The sequence below is a fragment of the Plectropomus leopardus genome, chromosome 9 (genome assembly GCF_026936395.1).
Source record: "Plectropomus leopardus strain MGB_pleo_1.0 chromosome 9, ASM2693639v1, whole genome shotgun sequence".
Taxonomy (NCBI): Eukaryota; Metazoa; Chordata; class Actinopteri; order Perciformes; family Serranidae; genus Plectropomus; species Plectropomus leopardus.
The window spans coordinates 21,231,994-21,248,988 of NC_142184.1; the positions used below are offsets into that span (position 1 = coordinate 21,231,994).

Below are 16,995 nucleotides of genomic sequence, written 5' to 3' on the forward strand. Positions count from 1 at the left end.
GGGAACCAACAAGTCTTCATTAACCCATTCCTAGTTCTGTGGCATTTGGAGGACTTCAGTCATGTGGAGCTCCATCTTTGCTCTTAATACATAGTTATCACTTACTAATAATTTAACAGGAGATGCCTGTGACTGGCCAACCTACTGGTTGTCTGGAATGGCCTAAAGCAGATCCAAAGTGAATCCACAACATAATTAAATAAATATTTCAGGGGAAAAATGTAATAACTCAGCTGATGATACTGGGACCTTTCTGTCCTGTCTCAGCTGACCAGTTCACTGTGGCCCTTCAGGAGCCAGACAGCTTAATTTGCAACACTAGAATAAAATAGAGAGGTTCAGGAAATATGCAAATTCATCATCCGCTGCAAAGTATTAAATATATATGTTTTAATACTGCAACATGTAACATATTCCCTACCTTAAAATAAACAGTAGTGTTTTTAATCAGTAAAATGTATCATGTTTTGTGACAATAAAGGTAAAATAACCCTTAATATGCATCAACAAATCAGTGTAGAAGAGTGAAATATCTCCTGTGTCTTTATCTGAGGGTGTTTGATTCAGTGGTGTGAAGTTAGGGCCCAATTTTATCTTCTTCAAGGTACAGTGAGGCTGATGGGAAGTGGTACATCTGATTCATCACCTGGGACAACACCAACATTTCTATTTACCAGAGGTAAATCACAGTAACAGGCACAGTCACAAATACCCATGAGCCTCTCGGGCCGGTCGTCCTGCTCTGCTCTGACTGTGGATCTCTTAATTGGATTATCTATTCTCAGTGCAGGAGAAAGGCCGAAGGAGAAATGAACCAAACGCAGATGGGAGTTCATGAGAATAAATCTTTCCAGCAATAATGAAAGATCCAGCACTGACTGTGAGGAGGATTTGAGTAACTGAATCTGTTTTTTTACCTGATGAAGACATTTGGATTATTCTTGTGAAGGCAGCAGCTGATGAAGTGATGACTGCTCAGGTGAGTTATCTACCTGCTGTCCTACCTGCTCTTGTTGATGCACATTAAGACCTGACATGCAATATTTGCATGTTTCTGAACTCATTTCAGCCTGATGCCGAGACAAACAGCTACAGTCCGCCTGCCATGCTGGGCAGCGAGGACAGTGATGAAGGTAACACAGCTTTAAAAGTGTCCATAAAGACAGAGGACCAGTATCACAGCCTTGCATTTAAACTGGGTTGTACCTTTACAACAGAATCCAGTCAAGAGGAGCCGCCAATCACAAACTGGAGCGAGCTGTCCATCATAGAGCGTGTCGGCTTCAACAGGTGACACACTGTAATATTTAGCAGACACACATCTGAACAGCACGACTAAAATCTGACTTTCTGGGTTTTTTTCGACAGTGTGGAGATGTCAGAGAAAGATTTGGAGGTGAGGTCATCACGTTACACCACCCACTGCATCCTGTTTTCACTCTTTTCTTGGTGCACATGTGTTTTTCTGCACCTCATTCGTTTTATGTTTTTGTTTTTTCAGTTTGTCTCTTAATTTGATCTTCTAATTAACCTTTAAACTGATATTTTTATTCTGTCTTGATCCTGCTTATTAGTAATGTTCTGTGTTTACCACCCTTATTTTGTTAGTGTATTTTTTTAAACATGTTTCCGCCTCTAATCTCCTCTTTAATTCTGCCCTAACTCTCGTCTGGCCTTTGTCCAGCATTATTGATTAACTTCAATTATTTTATTAACCCCGGGTTTATTGCCTCGGCTTTGCTTTATTTGTCAAAGCAATTTGTTAACTGCTCGTTAACTACAGTTATTAATATTATTATTATCATCATTATTATTACACATTTTCACTGTTTGCTTATTGTGTTGGTTCTGTGTTGCTTTTAAAGGATGGGCTCACACTTTTTAAGTTTCTGCTTGTTATAATCATTCCTCCTGATCACACTGGACATTAAAATATTCCTTCCCAATGCTTTTTCAATGCAGCAATGGGGGACAAAACCCACGGTCCTACTTCCAACAAAACATTATTCCAAAGATAAACTTTTAAACGCACTTATATGCTGAATTACAATGTTTTCTTTGACAAAAAAAACTGTCACATTTGGTTAGTTTTTAGCCCCTAAAAAAAGCCCAACTAGAAAATCAGAATCAGCTTAAGTGTAGGCTATATTTAGAATATTTTCAGCACCTTTTCTGACAGTGAATGGACGCAACTACATTAAAAACACCAGACTCCATTGATAAAATCCTAATAAATCAATTAAATAGTTTTTAAATCAATGTTTTGTATTAAATGATTGATTTACTTCTTAAGTAGCCGTGTAATGAGTGTAATGACCCGCTCACGTGTCACTCTCCTATACCTATCAACAGGAGGAATGATTACAACAAGCAGTCTATACGGCACCTGACTGCTGTCTGAAAACAGACTTGAACAGTTATAAACCTCTCCTTTAATGGTTCAGTAGTAACCTTTTGTCTGTATATCTGGGGTTTAAAGAGTGTTGCCCCGGGTTTTACTGCTGGATTGCTAAATATCTATCTCTTTTATTTTATTTTCATTTCAACCAAAAACAATGCATACAAATAATAGACACCTCAAGTGTAAGGGTGCATTGAAAACCAGAGTGAAATAAATGGTTTTGCTCTCAGACGGCCTTCTCTCAGATCGCCATGGCCTTCCGCTGTGATCAGTACACCCTGAAGCAGAGGCTGCAGGCGGAGGAGCACGCCCGCAACCTGGCTGAGGAGAACATCCAGCTGGAGCTGACCAGAGGCAGGGAGACCCTGGAGGTGCAGTAAAATGACAAAAGATGTGAAATAAACCTTAAGGACACCACCAGAGAGCAGGTGCACGTGTGTCTGTGTGTGTTTTTAGGCACTGAAGGGTCTGTGTCTGGACAGTAAGCGCAGTAATATCCTGCAGAGGCTGGAGCTGTCTATGGACATCCTCGCTGGGACTGTGGAGCGGATCTCCAGCACAGCGGAGGTGCTTGGCGCTGTGCACCAGGTACACTGAAGTTCTCTTGACTGAGACTGTGGTTTCCAACCTGTGGCTTGGTGCCCCAAAAAGGGTCCCAGAATAACTGTGAGGGCTCCCAAAATGATTGAATAGATACATATCTTATTAATGATAAATAGGTTTTTTGGACTTAACTCTAATTTCTGCTTTTTGCTTGTGACTGAACCCTTTGACCTCTTTAAGCCTAAAACAACATAATAAATAAGAGAAGAAAATGTGAAATAAAAAAGTTTGGAAAGGAACCACAACCACAAGGAGTACTTTAACCACATAATGATCATTTGAATGAGAAACTAAAAAAAAAAAAAACAACCAACGGTGCAAACTAAAATCTCTTAATTTGTGTATTGTTTGATCTGTAATGCATTATACACTATTCACGTATATGAATATAACAACTGCTTTGGTCTTTGGTTTTGTATGGTATGCCATTTTCTGCCTCTGACAGGAGGCTCGAGTGAGTCATGCAGTGGAGCTGATGGTGGCTCATGTGGAGAACCTGAGGAGGCGACATGACAGAGACGTGGCAGAGCTGGAGGAGACCAAGAAGACGATTCAGCTGCAGAACTCCTGCAGAAACATCGTTGACCCCGGAGCAGCGCCAGGTCCCTAATATTCTTGATTGTTTGCCTGCTGTCCTTGTTCTGCTGTCACGTGCAATATTTGACTAAACCTCTTGTTCTAGATCCAGAGGAAAGCGAGAGCAGAAAGAAAAGTGCTTACCAGGTATGCAGATGATTGGCCTATTTTACTCTCTGACATAATACAACCTCCTCTTCATCACTTCAGTCTGCCTTTTATTTCAGTTTTTCCAGAACAGCGGGCGTCGCAGAGTCAGTATATCACTAATTCCCAGCCAAATCCAGGTAAGGAGGTTTCTTTAGTGAACTTAGAAATGGTACATATTCTGCAACCCCAAAAGTGCATTTTTTCTTTGTCTCTACAGGAGAATATAAAGCAAGATGTAAAGAAGCGAGATGCTCTTTCAAGGTCCTTCAGCAAGGAGTCCTTCCTCACCGGCTCGTCTGTCCCCGAGACGTCCAAATCTAGCTGCTCCACCCTGACCAGGGACAACAGCTTCTCAGTAGATGACAGGTCAACTAGAGACTCAGTTTTTACATTTTGTTGTTGAGCCACATGATCAGCAAGTGTACAAAACCTGATTTCTTTTTTTCTCTTTTTTTTCAGGCCAGTGGATCCAGATGAAACTCCGTCTGAAGCTCCAGCTGTTGAGCTTCCTCCTCCTCCTCCCATCACCATCCCAGAGTGCCTCCCACCAAAACAACTGGCCACCAGAAAGATACACAAGAAAAAGTATGACTTGGAATCAATGTTCGCATACAAAATAGTAGAAACACCAAACACTTTTAAAGCCTATAAACATGTGATCCTTGTTTTTAATTATTGCTCTTCTTTGACAATGCTGTAAATAATATGTTCGAAGGGACATTTCACCCCAAAATCAAACGTACACTCAATGAATGGATGTACGCACTGATAAGGGGTTAGAGGGTCCTCAGACAGGATCCACAGTTTGTTTTTGCCTGTGAGACCATGAGCAGGTTATTCAGCCCCGAGCTTCTAAAGTGGAGTTCATTGTTACGGATAGTGAGGGTGACTGTTTTTTTTGTGTGTAAATATCTGTTTTATTCTCTGTTTTCTGAAGACTGTGGGTAAAGGAAACTGTGACACTTTATATATTTAACACCAGTACAAACTACAGCCTCAAAAAACACCAGTTAATGGCTTTTTTGTTGTTATTTTATCCACCCTGTGCACATTGACACTGTATTTGATAAACGTAATCTGTCTTTGGTGCAGCTCCCCTCCAGATACTTTGCGACAGAGACACAAGGGCAAAGCAGCGTCATCAAAGAAAAGAGCAGACAAGGACAAAAAGAGCGCAAATATTTACCAACGGCTTTCTGTGAGCACGTAAGTCAACATACATTTCATAAGACAACAGTGATGATTTGTCCTGTGGACAAACACTGACTGGCTGCCTGCTCTCTGCAGGTGTGGATCTGTGTGGAGACATCGTCCTCTGGCTCACTGGTTGTATCGCTGTCGCTGGGCGCTCCTCTGTGTGTACCTGTTAGTGTTTTTCTGTGTTGTAATATTGACTTTCTTCTTGTGGAAGCATCATGATGAAGCATCTGAGCCGTGAATATACATATGTCAGGACAATGTCTGAAATCTGGGACTGTGTTGTAGATTTCATGTGTGTAGACCAGCTGAAACACCTGTATCAGTCTTTGTATATGAACATAAAACATTTTGATGAAATATGTTTTTTTTGTGTTTTGAAATGCTTTGTGTCATGATTATAGGTTTTGAGTTATATTGTGGGTTTTGATATGTTTCGTGTCATGTTCTGATTACAGTTTTTTGTTTGCAGTATCTATCCTCATGACTGTTTCCCTGATTAGTTTCACCTGTCTTGTGTCAGTTTCATTTGTCCTCCCTTGTTAGAGTCCCCCCTGCACACCTGTCTCTGTTTTAGTCATGTTTGCTCCACCCGTGTGTTCCCAGCCACACCTACATCTTAGCCAGTCCCTGTGTTTCACTCCTGGTCAGTGTGTCCACCTGCCTCAGCTGTGTGTTGTTGTCTTGATTAGTTTCCTCTGTGTATATATACCTGTGTTTTCTACCTTGTCAGTTTATTTGTTACCCTTGTGTCATACCCTCCTGCTGAGTCATCCTTTCTGTTATCCTCTGTTGTTTTGCTCCTGTCTTCACATAACTTTTTCCCTGCTTTTTTGGACTATTTCTCAGTGTTATAGCTCCCTTTTCATTTGCTCACCTGTCTGCTTTTTTGATTCTGCATCCAACCTCACCCCTTGACAACTTTGTCTCAGAAAAAAAACAACTTCAAGATACCAAGCCACCAACTTTCAGCTGTATTTTTTTAATTATAAATATACAAAACATATCAAAACTGATACAATCAGTGGTTACAATCTTGGTTAGTAAGAAAACACCATACTGCAGTGAAAACATTCATCAAACCACCGTTAAAGGCATCAGTGATTAATTATTAAGAGTTAACAGCAAACGTTAAAATTCAGCTCACTTCAAGTCATGGCTAGATGTTAAATTTTAACTATATAAGGAAGAGCAACTCATTTTTAGAGGTGTAACAACATTTTAGCAATGGTTCTTCATGTTGAAAAAGAGAAACTTCAACAGATAAATATAGAAGGACATCAATAATTATATTAGAACTGGAAAAATGTATTTGAAAACTACTGCAGATTAATTTTATGTGCAAAATGTGTGCCAGACACAGAGAGATTCTTGAAACCACAGCATGTTTGTTTAAAATCCATTTTTGTATGAACCTAAATTCACCTCAGGGATTTTAGAAGCATCTATAAGAAAACAGTTCAAAATAAATTACATTAAGTTTTAAATTAAAAGATGAGAGAAATGTGCTCATCGAGGTGCCCACAGCTCCACGTTTTCTGCATCATGTCAACATACAATCTCACAGAGAGCCTTAATAAATACAGAGATAAATAAAGAGGAATAACACACATCCTACTGAACATACTGCAGAGGAGCAGAAAGTAAAGGTTACACCTGGCTCACAATTTCAGCATCTTCTGCAACGAACCACTGCACCGGAGTCCCGTCTGCAGCTCTCTGGAGGATCACATTACCCAAACCCTGTGAAGACAGTCGTCTGATTAGTGTTTACTTTCTGCATCATGAACATACAATGTATACAATTAGCTAAGCAAAAGAACATCCATATGCAACTATTTTGATGATCGATTCTTTCATTTTTCAAACAAAAATCACCCCAAACTTTGATACAGATTCCCAAATGTGAGGATTTGTTGCTTTTCTTAAAGAAGCTGTATGAGCCATTCAGAGTGTATCAGGTTGTCTTCACCATAGACTGTACAAATGATGAACGTAGCTACTGTGATGTCACACATTGGTTTGTGGATTTGTTCTGAAGACTCCAGTTTGACGTTTTGGCCATCCCATCTTGATTTTTTGGAGCAAGAAGTAAACATATTTGGGTGAGAGGCTGGTGCTGTGAAGGAGCGAGGGGTGGATGTGACTAACAGACTGTAGCGACGCCTTGTAGACAGCCTGTTAACCAAGCGGCCCCACCCTTAAATATGTGTAACTTTGGGCCCTAATTAAACGTAAACTGCTAGGTTGTAAAAGAAATGTCACATCCATTGTATCTTTACCTTGCATATAGTTGTTTGCTGCTATAATAATTTTCTGAATGTCATGTACAGCTCCTTTACTTTTATTGTAAACTGAATATTTGGGGGATCTTGGACTGTTGGTCAGACATGCAAAGATATTTTCAATGTCACCTTGGAACCCAAGACATTGTGATGGACATTTTTTATTATTTTTGATGTTTTAAGACCAAATGTTGAATCAGTTTATTAAAAAATAATCAACAGACTGGCTGCAGCACAAATATATATTGTATAAACTGTATAAATTTAAACTCTTTTTTTTAGTTCCTTTCTTTTTCTGTTGTATCATTATTAGTACAAACCTGTTTAAATGGAGGAAGGTGAGGTGAAGTAGGACTCTTGACACTCAGGGGGCTCTGCTGATCCACGCAGCTCGCCCGTAACTTCTGCAGCTGATTCCTCTGATGCCAGGACTTCAACTCCTCCGACACAATCTCCCTGGGCATCAGCCTGATTGCGTGGTTTGGATACTCCTTCAGTGAGGGCGTTCGCACCAGCCTAGTGTAAGGCGGAGGGGGCTTTAGGATTCTCCTCGGAGATGACGCTCCCTCCTGCCACTGTCTTTGCTGAGGACTGTGCGCCACCACAGGAGGGGAGGACAGGAAGCACTTTCCTATATCGAGGTCTTGAGGGGAGAGGGGCCCATCTTCTGTCACTGACCTGACGTAGCCGGGGCTGGACTGGTTGGTGTTCTTGTGTGAGCTGGAGAAACTGGAGACCCCTTTCTTTTGTGCTCCAAAGTGGAATCCATAAGGCGGCGGGCAGAGCTTCGGGATCTCAGTGGGTCCGTCTCTGCCAGGAGAGCTGATATACGAGGAGGACGAGTGCTCTGAGCTGCTGTCCTCCGAACTGGACTGGTAAGGGCGCAAGGGAGAGTACTCTGGAGAACGCACCTTGAAGTCAGCCACGCAGCGCCGCTGGGGCAGCCGGGCTCGCCCCCGATTGTTCTCTGAGCTGAGGTGCTCCGTATCAGCAGATGGCTTACTTTTGGGAAGTCTGATGAGACACACATAGGAAAATGTTAAATTATAGAACAAACGTTGTTATGCTCTTAGTTGATCAGTGTAATATCCGACTCCTCTGTGTACCTGAAGGACTGCGAGTACTGTCGGCGTACGTGCAGCTCTGGAGTGGAGGGGGCGCTGGTGGAGTGGCTGTGACGCAGGGCGACGTTCTTTATAAACTGAGACAGAGGAATAATGCTGCTCTCTGCAGACACCTGGGTTCCTGCCGGACTACTGCACACGACAAAAACATACAGGAAAATGAGAGATAAGCAGTACATCTTGTGAGATATGAATACTTACTACCGCTTAAATGGAAGAAAAAAATCCTCCAACCTTGAAGCTATGGATTGACTCAGGAGAAAACTTGCTATTCTACAAGAGGGTGTACTCAGAAATGTGTGTATATATATATATATACTGTATATATATATGACAACCTTTTTTAACCTACATAGAAAAAATAGACACCACTGATCCTGCTGTCTTGTCATACTTACTGCACACTGACCACTACAATTTTCTACTGATTTTTTAAGTCATTTATTATTTCTATGTTTTTTAAATTTTATTTTATTTCATTTCACACCTACTATTGTTGTCACATTGAATTTGTTTTTATGTACTTGTAGTTGTTTGTACTACTGATTTAATTCAGTTGGGGCAGAAACATGGGGTGGGGTGCAATTCTTCCAGTTGCCTCAATGATGAACTTGTACTTGTGAAAAAAGATATGAATATGAATACTTCCACATTTTTTCTCTAACTGGTGCAGTTGTGAATTTGATTATTACACTTCAGACTCCTACCTGGACCTGCTGCTGCACGCAGACAGAGGTTTTGTGGCCTTCTGGTAAGGCTGATCCAGACTAGACTCCTTCCATGGAGAGTTTTGGATGGGAGAGCGCTCGTACTCCACACTGAGCTGGCTTGATGACTGAAGGGTCGTGGCTGACAGCTGGAGGGGGTCTGAATAGGAAGTGCCCAACACTGGGGGAGAGAGAGGGCTGGGCGAATCTACATCTGCGGATGAACATCAAAGAGTCGATGTCATGCTGCTCCAAAATGTCTCTGATCTACATTGTCTATTAGTCACATGTTTCTAATTCATACTTCTTTTTACTGTGAATGTACTCACCATCATCCAGGGCCACCACATCAGACAGGGAGCTGTCATCAGACATACACAGATCTGCAGACAGAGAGGGAACATTGTAAAAGTTACCATCAGTCCCCGTTATGTGTTCATGGCTGCAGTGCACAGTTTGGCCTGAAGAGGGCAGCAGCATCCCTCACCTTTGTTTTGGCTGGCTGAGATGCTGATGCACGGGGAGTTGCACCCACTCTTGATCCTGTGCTGAGACACAGCCTCCTGCAGCTCCTTCACCTTCTTCTCCTCCCTCTTGCACTGCTGCAGCCGGCTCTTCTTCTGTGGTTTACTGAGGTTCTCCTCAAGGGAGAGTTTGCGGGCCGCCTCATAAATCTGTCGCTGAAGAGCCAAGTCAGTTTCCAGCACTTGCAACTCCGAATCCTACGACAAAGAATAAATTCTGACATTTATTTCCAGTTGAGGAATCTTTTTTGCTTGATCTGTTTCTTTTCCCAAAAAGTAGTAAACACTGATGGAGGCCCATACCTGTTTATCCAGATGGATCAGACCTTCGTCAAGCTTGAAGGAGGCTCCAATCCTTCTTCTGACCCGGGGCAGCTTCTCATCGGGCATCAGAGGATAGTCTGAGGACAGTTTGCCAGTCAGTTCCTGTGAATTCGGAATAAAAGTGTGGATTAAAACTATGGAAAATTATGACATTTACACACAAAATGCAATTCAGCAAATTCAACACCTCACTGAAAGCTTTTACAAAGCACAAAATAATATATTGGTATTCTTCTGTACATTTTATCATCTACACATTACTCACTGCCTCCCTGATGCAGAGCTTCCTGAGCTCCAGCAGGCAGAGCTCCAGACGCTCCTCCAGGGACTGGTGCTTCAGCTTCAGAGCTCTGGTGTTGGTGGTCAGGTCCTTAACCGGAGACGTGGGGCTGTCTGGACCTGCAGTGAACACACAGGAGGTCAGATCAGGCTTTTCTCATCAGGATCTATATTAGCCATAGAAAAAATATGCTATTCATTATTTATACTATATATAATGAATATAATTTTCATATGAATGACCCAGAAATTCTTTCGTCCATTCGGGCATTAAATTTATTACAACACACGTACATAAAATTAGGGCTAGGCAATATATCAATATTATATCGTTATCTCGATATGACACTAAAAATCGTCTTAGATTTTTGAAATTGTGATTTCATAATTTTTGTCTTCCCTGGTTTTAAAGGCTGCGTTACAGTTAAGTGATGTAATTTTGTGAACTGTTCTAGCTGCTGTTTTGTTTCACCCTTTACCCACTTATTCATTATATCTACGTTGCTGATGATTATGTATCAGAAATCTCATGTTGATGTTGAGATATTTGTTCAACAATTGTTATAAAATTTTATATTCTATTCTATACCCAGCCCTAAAATGTTTTTTGTGCCTACATTGTGATCAAATTCCCTTTTATGATGACAAAATTAATATCTTTTTTTGGATCTGCAAAATCTGCACATAATTTTGTTACAATTTCTGACCATTAGACCATTTATTTATTCCTCTGAAATGTTTAAGAATCTTAAATGTGAGCTAGGGGTTGTTATTAAAGTATAAATAAATACAACAATGTCATATGCAACATTTAATTTAACTTGCTGTTTTCATATCAATAGTATTATTGTGTTTTATATTGATTATGCAGCCCTAAACTATACATGATGTGGAAATCAGATGCTGTTTTGTGTTTTTCCTACCAGAGTGCACGATAATCCCACTGTCAGTGTCACTGATCTCTTCTTTACTTTCAATTGCCGTCATCTTGACTGTCTACGGTTAAGTCTTTAGAAGTACCTGTTGAAATAAGCAGATTTTACTCAGATTATTAGAAAAATTAGATTGATCACTTATAAGAATACAGATTCCTCTGTTGTTTTCCTACCACATGGCTTCATTCAAGCACCCTCCTGCTGCTTTACTTAACAAAAGTGAAAGACTGGCGAGTGTCCTTTCACACACTTATCTATGCAGCTCTCCATCTCCCTCCTCCTCCTCCTCCACCTCTTTCTCCCTCCCATGCGCCCTCACAAAAGAGGCAGACCCCCACGGTTGACTCGGCACATGTGCAGGGGTTAATCCGAATCGTGGTGCCATGGTGACGGGGCATGGTGCGGCTGGCTAGGGGAGCGTGTCGCCATGAGGCGTGTCAGAGGGCGTTTAAAGAGCCCAGACCCAGAAAAAGAAAGCAGATGGCAGCAGGAATTACCCCACTCATGGGCTGCACCTGTTCCCCCCACGCGCCCCTCCCTCCACTCCTATTCAACCAGTGTCCAGAAAACCCTCTGGGGGCTTTGAAGTGGAAGAATGTCTCAATACTGGGTTTGTCCACACAGCATCAGATCACAAGGTCCCTGCTGACTCCTGTGCAACACTGCACATTTCACGAACACACTTTCACAAACAGGCGAGCACAATTCATGTTTATGACCTGCTCTGCCCCATTGTTGCCATCCACCAAACATCTGACTGACAATAAACAAAAAAAAAAACAAGATGCGGAGATGAACGACAGCCAGGAGTGAAAAACAATGACAACAAATTGGAGATAACACTGAGGGATGAGATGAGGCTTTTAAAACCATCATGGAGGGCTGTGTGTGTCTGTTTTGGTGAGATCGCCTAAGGGCGAAAGAGAGAACATACTGCCCTTATTTTCCCAACTTTTTAGGTCAGTTATTTTTTTCTAGATCTCACATGTCTGCTACTGCCCTAGACTTCTTTTAACCCCGTGAAACCTGCATAGATAAAACTTTTCTTGTGCTGCATTCACACACCATTCACACGCATTTAATCCTTTAAAACCTGAGCAAATATGTTTGATTTCTTACAACATGGCAAGAAATGTCCCACAAATTGCAAGAAATCAGGGAAAATGAAGTGACTTGACATTTGGTTTAGAGAGAGAGCGAAAGAAATTATTAGAAGATAATAATAACAACAACAACAAGAGTGAGAATAAAAACAGTAAAAAAAACATATTTATTATTGTTATATCAATTATCATTAATTATTTTATATATATATATATATATATATATATATATATATATATATATATATATATATATATATATATATATATATATATATATATAATATTATATTTACATTATTTATTTATTTTAACCATTTTTCTGTCTTTTTTGCCAAATTTCAGGTAATTATCTTATAACATCTTTCCATGTTTTTGAAAGAAATCGAGCCAATCTTCTCAGGTTTCGAAGGGTTAAAGAAGACAAGCAGATCACAAGAGACAGCGTTACAGGCAATAACAGGATTTAAGGATATTATTAGCCTCATCTATTGCTGCAATGCCACACATTCATAAACTGGTAATTCATGAACTTGATGACTCCTGGAGCTTCTCATCATGCAACCAAAGCTCATCTGAGCAGTAAATGATGTGTTTTTAGTCAGGAATAAAGGGGAGGGCAAGGTGGCATGAAAACAGGCACCACATGAACGAATGTGTTTCTAAGTCGGCTGTGAGTAATCCTCAACCCTTGTCTCATCCTCTATGTTTGCAGATTGGTATCAGGCCTTTTCCTGTACGGACCAGAAGGACACCCAGATAGACAGGATATTATTGTGCGTTCCATAGACCTGACCTATTCACTATCGCAACTCATGTGAACTGATGCAGCTATGAGCAACCGTATGGTACAATGAGGCACAGGCAGCTTGAGTCAGTAAAACAACACTGCAACAAAGGCCCTGTATCCACCAACCAGCCTCAATAATCTGCTGTGGGCGCAATATCTGCTGACAACTCTGCTTCGGGCCCGAGCAGTGTTGTTGGGCCAATACTGAGACAAGGCTGCAGTGAGAGGTGGTGAGAGGAACAGCGCTGAGTTTTTACTTTGCAAGGTCAAGGCCTGCTGTACTCTCAGACACATGGCTCCACGCTACAGCGATCTGAACCTAAAGACGTCAACAAAAATCCAGCCTGGTAATCAGAGACAGGCAGCATAATGTGGGATTTACCCACTTACACCCCATAACTCTCTGAAGACTTTCACAAGAGTCTGTGGTCAGAGGCTGGGTGGGTGGGTGGATTCGGGTAAAACAGCAGATCTCAGTAGAAGTTGGAGCTTATTGCCAAGATGTTGATGCCATTTGTCATAGCTTTCATAAAAACCTGGAGTCGAGGGTGTGTTGAAATCATACTGTGATGGAGAGCCAAAGAACAATACTTTTTCTTGATTGAGTGTAACAGAAATAGCCGTACATTTCCTGGAGGGATAGCTGCTGATAGCACAGTCTCCACCCGACTTGATTGATGTAGTCATAACATCTTAATTGCGGCACATGTGATCACCGCGAATGACAACTATCTGGGATAGTGTCAAGGATGTGAGCTGACCATCCCACCCATCTTGGCTGCTCACCAGACCGTGACAGAGTAACATCTACGGAAGTGGGTGTTTATGGCAAGAGATCATGATGTGGATTCACTGTCTCCCAGACTTCCCCCACCACCCTTTCCCATGAGCCTTTGGAGCTGCGATCTCCTGGAATGCAGCCACCACCGCCGTGCTCATTACCACTGTGGTCGGCCCTGGAATTACCGATGGGGACCAGCCACGCCGAGGAAACAGTGAGGGATGCCTGAAACCAGACCGAGGCCTGTTCGAACCCTGTAATTAAGACTCTCCACTGAATGCTGATACTATGGAAGAAACCAAACGACTTTACAGCATGCCTTATTTCAGAGTCTGATGAAAAGCCAAAATCCATTCAGCAGAATGAATCCACTGTGCGCACAACATGGGCTGCTGGAAGAAAAGTGCATCAATGTGGGGGAGCGACAGGAGGAAAATAAAAAGAAGTGTTGTATTACAAAGCACGTCACTGGAATCAGATCTTTGTCGTAAGAAGCAGCGCTGAGTGTGGAAACTCCACAGACTGCAGCAAAATGCAGTCAGGAGGCTGTAATGGGATAAAAAAGCCAAGGTTATGAAGAGTCTGTATTAAAGACTCAGAACACTGTCATCCTCTTTCCTTTGTCAGATCAACATTGTTACAGAGTCCAGGGGTCTTAGTTTTCCTGCAGAGACAATGCAGGGGTAATAAGCACCATATCAGCCTGCTCTCAGTCACTGGAGGCCATATGCTGGCCAGACACACCAGCTTTGTCACAGCCCAACGACAGCGTAAATACACAGGGCAAGAAGAGATGCTCCATTGTTCTCCACAGGCTAAAGCGCTGACTTGGGATCATGACACCTTGTCCCTCTGAGTCATCATTTCTGAGCCCTCTACACGGACACTGATAGCCATCTTGGGCTCTTGGCAGGATGTGGTTACAGCTTTTCACCCACTTCACCCACCATTTACAAAAGAACTCAGGGGGACTCCGAGGCCATAACAACACAGAGGTGTTGTCTTTAGCACCACAGTGGCACTGCATGCCTGTCAACATGTTGACTGTAGGAGACTGTGTTTATTCTGCTCCTGCGGGCATAAACAACTACCACCAACCATTAATGTGAGGCCTGCTGCCCCACATAAATCCTGAGGAGTTGTTTATCAATGAAAGAAACCTGTTCATGTTTATGGGGCAGCACAGAGCATGTGATTAAACTACACTGACTCAACACAGTCTTCAAGATTGTAGCTGTTTTGTTTTTATTAATAGCATTCGATTTGAAAATTGTAATTTAGGGGGGGTTTAACTCTTTGTATACACATACCTTTCACATAACTGTATTTGTTCTTTTTAACACAAAGTGTTAAAGAAGAAGCAAAGAAGAGCAGTGGTGGAAGTATTTAGATCCTTATAAGATCCTCACATTACTTCAATAATGGCAACACCACACAAAATATGAAAATATTCCATTTCAAATCCTGCATGTAAAATGTTACTTCATTAAAAATTCAAAAGTATAATCAACAAAATGCACATAAAGTATCAAAAGTAAATACATCACATTTTCCTCATATTTTGCATATACAATTTAAATCTGTTTAGTGACTGGTAACTATAACTGTTATAGAAATGTGGTGGGAAAAAGGACATTTCCCTGTGAAGTTAAGGGTAGTAGAAAGTGCTAGAAAAATGAAATACTAAAGTAAATTACATGCATCTCATGATTGTAGTTTAGCACAGAACTTAAGTAAATGTACTTAGTTACTTTAAAACACTAAAAAGAGGGAGGGCTTATGTTAAACACATATTTTAAGAAGCAATACAGCACAAATAGCAAATGCATTAAAGCTAATTGTTGTGTAACGGTTCTCTAAAGTTTACCGACTAGCTATATCAGCATCACTGGCCTCACACACTTTATCCTAGCTTAATACTGGCTTTACTAATACTGCTAACATTGTTGTCTGCTTTTCTTTCGTATATCATGTATTTCACTGATAGAAAGTCTTGTGTACTCACCTTGTGGAGTATATTTTAGCTCTTCTACCGCATCCTCTCCGGAGCAGCAGGAGGTGTTCAGACTTTCTCTGGTCAGATGTGAAAGCGACGCTTGGGACATCTGTTTCAGTCAACTCCACTGTCTCGGTGAAGAGGGGGGAGTCTAATAGATGTTTGCCTTTTTTTGTAAATTTTAACATCAAATTCCATCTATTTGACTTTAAAATCGATTCTTAATTCTGTCTTCTCTCTTAACCATTATTGATTTTCTCTAAAGCAAATTTGTAACCGAGAAAAGTACATTTAGTGGAGCCATAGGTCTCCCCGGAGACCTTTCTATATGGTTCGGTCCGACTCTGTTCCCCAGACCACGCTCTGCGTTTTGACACCAGAGCACGCGACCTACTGAGGGGTTTTAATTTAAAGAGGGGCACAAAAGAATAATAGCCGGAGGGAGAGAAGTTTTGGTAAAACCCGGGGCAGCTGGTAAGTAAGTGGTGCTGATGAACGAGACAAGTCACTTTTCCCTTCCGCCAGTATGATGAAAAAGTGTGTGTGTTGTTGTTGTTGTTGTTGTTGTTGTTGTTGTTGTTGTTAGGCCAAGATGAAACACACATTCATCCAAGAACAAATGTGATATAGCTTACTTTTATTTTTATGTCTACCTCATGCTACTTTATTCTTCCACTTCGCTACATTTCAGAGGGACGTGTTGAACTTTTTACTCACTTATTTGACAGCCACCGTTTTAGGCTGCTAGTCCAATAATACATTAAAACATTGCCCACTATTGTTAAGAGTAGGGGTCGACCAATATTGGTTTTTCAGGGTCGATATCGATACAGGTTATTAGTATTTAATGCAAAAGATAGCCGATATTTGGAACTGATGTGCATTTACAAAAAAAATATATATATTTCTGTCAATATTTAGAGTTTGGAACATAACAAACTCCAACTCAAAACTTTATTTAAATGTCCTTCACAAATGGCTAATCAAAACTGAAACTTTCAACATCATATTCCCAGAAACCTTTTTTTGATAAAGTCAAGTGACAGTTTATATAAAAAATAAATAATAACAAATAGCTCCCTGAGGTTTTACAGTGTAAAAGTTCCTCCCATGTTGACACCACCTTTGCACTTTTAAATTAATAATTTTATTGACAATCATTTAAATAAAACATAGACACAGATAATCGGCAAAATGGCAAATATCGCTCTGAGCTAGGC

The 16,995-nt window shown here is 41.0% G+C and overlaps 2 protein-coding genes across 3 annotated transcripts; one reads left to right on the forward strand and one right to left on the reverse strand.

Annotated features, from left to right (window-relative positions):
- Nucleotides 1-797: 797 nt before the first annotated feature.
- Nucleotides 798-5,287, forward strand: irag3a (inositol 1,4,5-triphosphate receptor associated 3a). Its single transcript, XM_088082208.1, has 13 exons — nt 798-979; nt 1,070-1,133; nt 1,218-1,290; nt 1,369-1,396; nt 2,632-2,772; nt 2,858-2,989; nt 3,450-3,606; nt 3,687-3,727; nt 3,808-3,867; nt 3,948-4,096; nt 4,190-4,315; nt 4,823-4,936; nt 5,018-5,287. The coding sequence occupies exons 1-13, from the start codon at nt 968-970 to the stop codon at nt 5,166-5,168; spliced, it is 1,248 nt and encodes a 415-aa protein (XP_087938334.1). The 5' UTR covers nt 798-967; the 3' UTR covers nt 5,169-5,287.
- Nucleotides 5,288-5,873: 586 nt separating this feature from the next.
- Nucleotides 5,874-15,908, reverse strand: inavaa (innate immunity activator a). 2 transcript variants are annotated; one of them, XM_042492107.2, is made up of 10 exons: nt 15,785-15,908; nt 11,094-11,190; nt 10,157-10,290; nt 9,871-9,993; nt 9,531-9,765; nt 9,373-9,426; nt 9,044-9,257; nt 8,319-8,468; nt 7,533-8,226; nt 5,874-6,670 (listed from the first exon to the last, which is right to left on the reverse strand). In XM_042492107.2, the coding sequence occupies exons 2-10, from the start codon at nt 11,155-11,157 to the stop codon at nt 6,578-6,580; spliced, it is 1,761 nt and encodes a 586-aa protein (XP_042348041.2). In that variant the 5' UTR covers nt 11,158-11,190; nt 15,785-15,908; the 3' UTR covers nt 5,874-6,577. The 2 variants fall into 2 exon arrangements, with proteins under 2 accessions (XP_042348041.2, XP_087938335.1); XM_088082209.1 differs by lacking the exon at nt 15,785-15,908 and adding an exon at nt 11,279-11,580.
- Between the last annotated feature and the right edge of the window lie 1,087 nt (nt 15,909-16,995).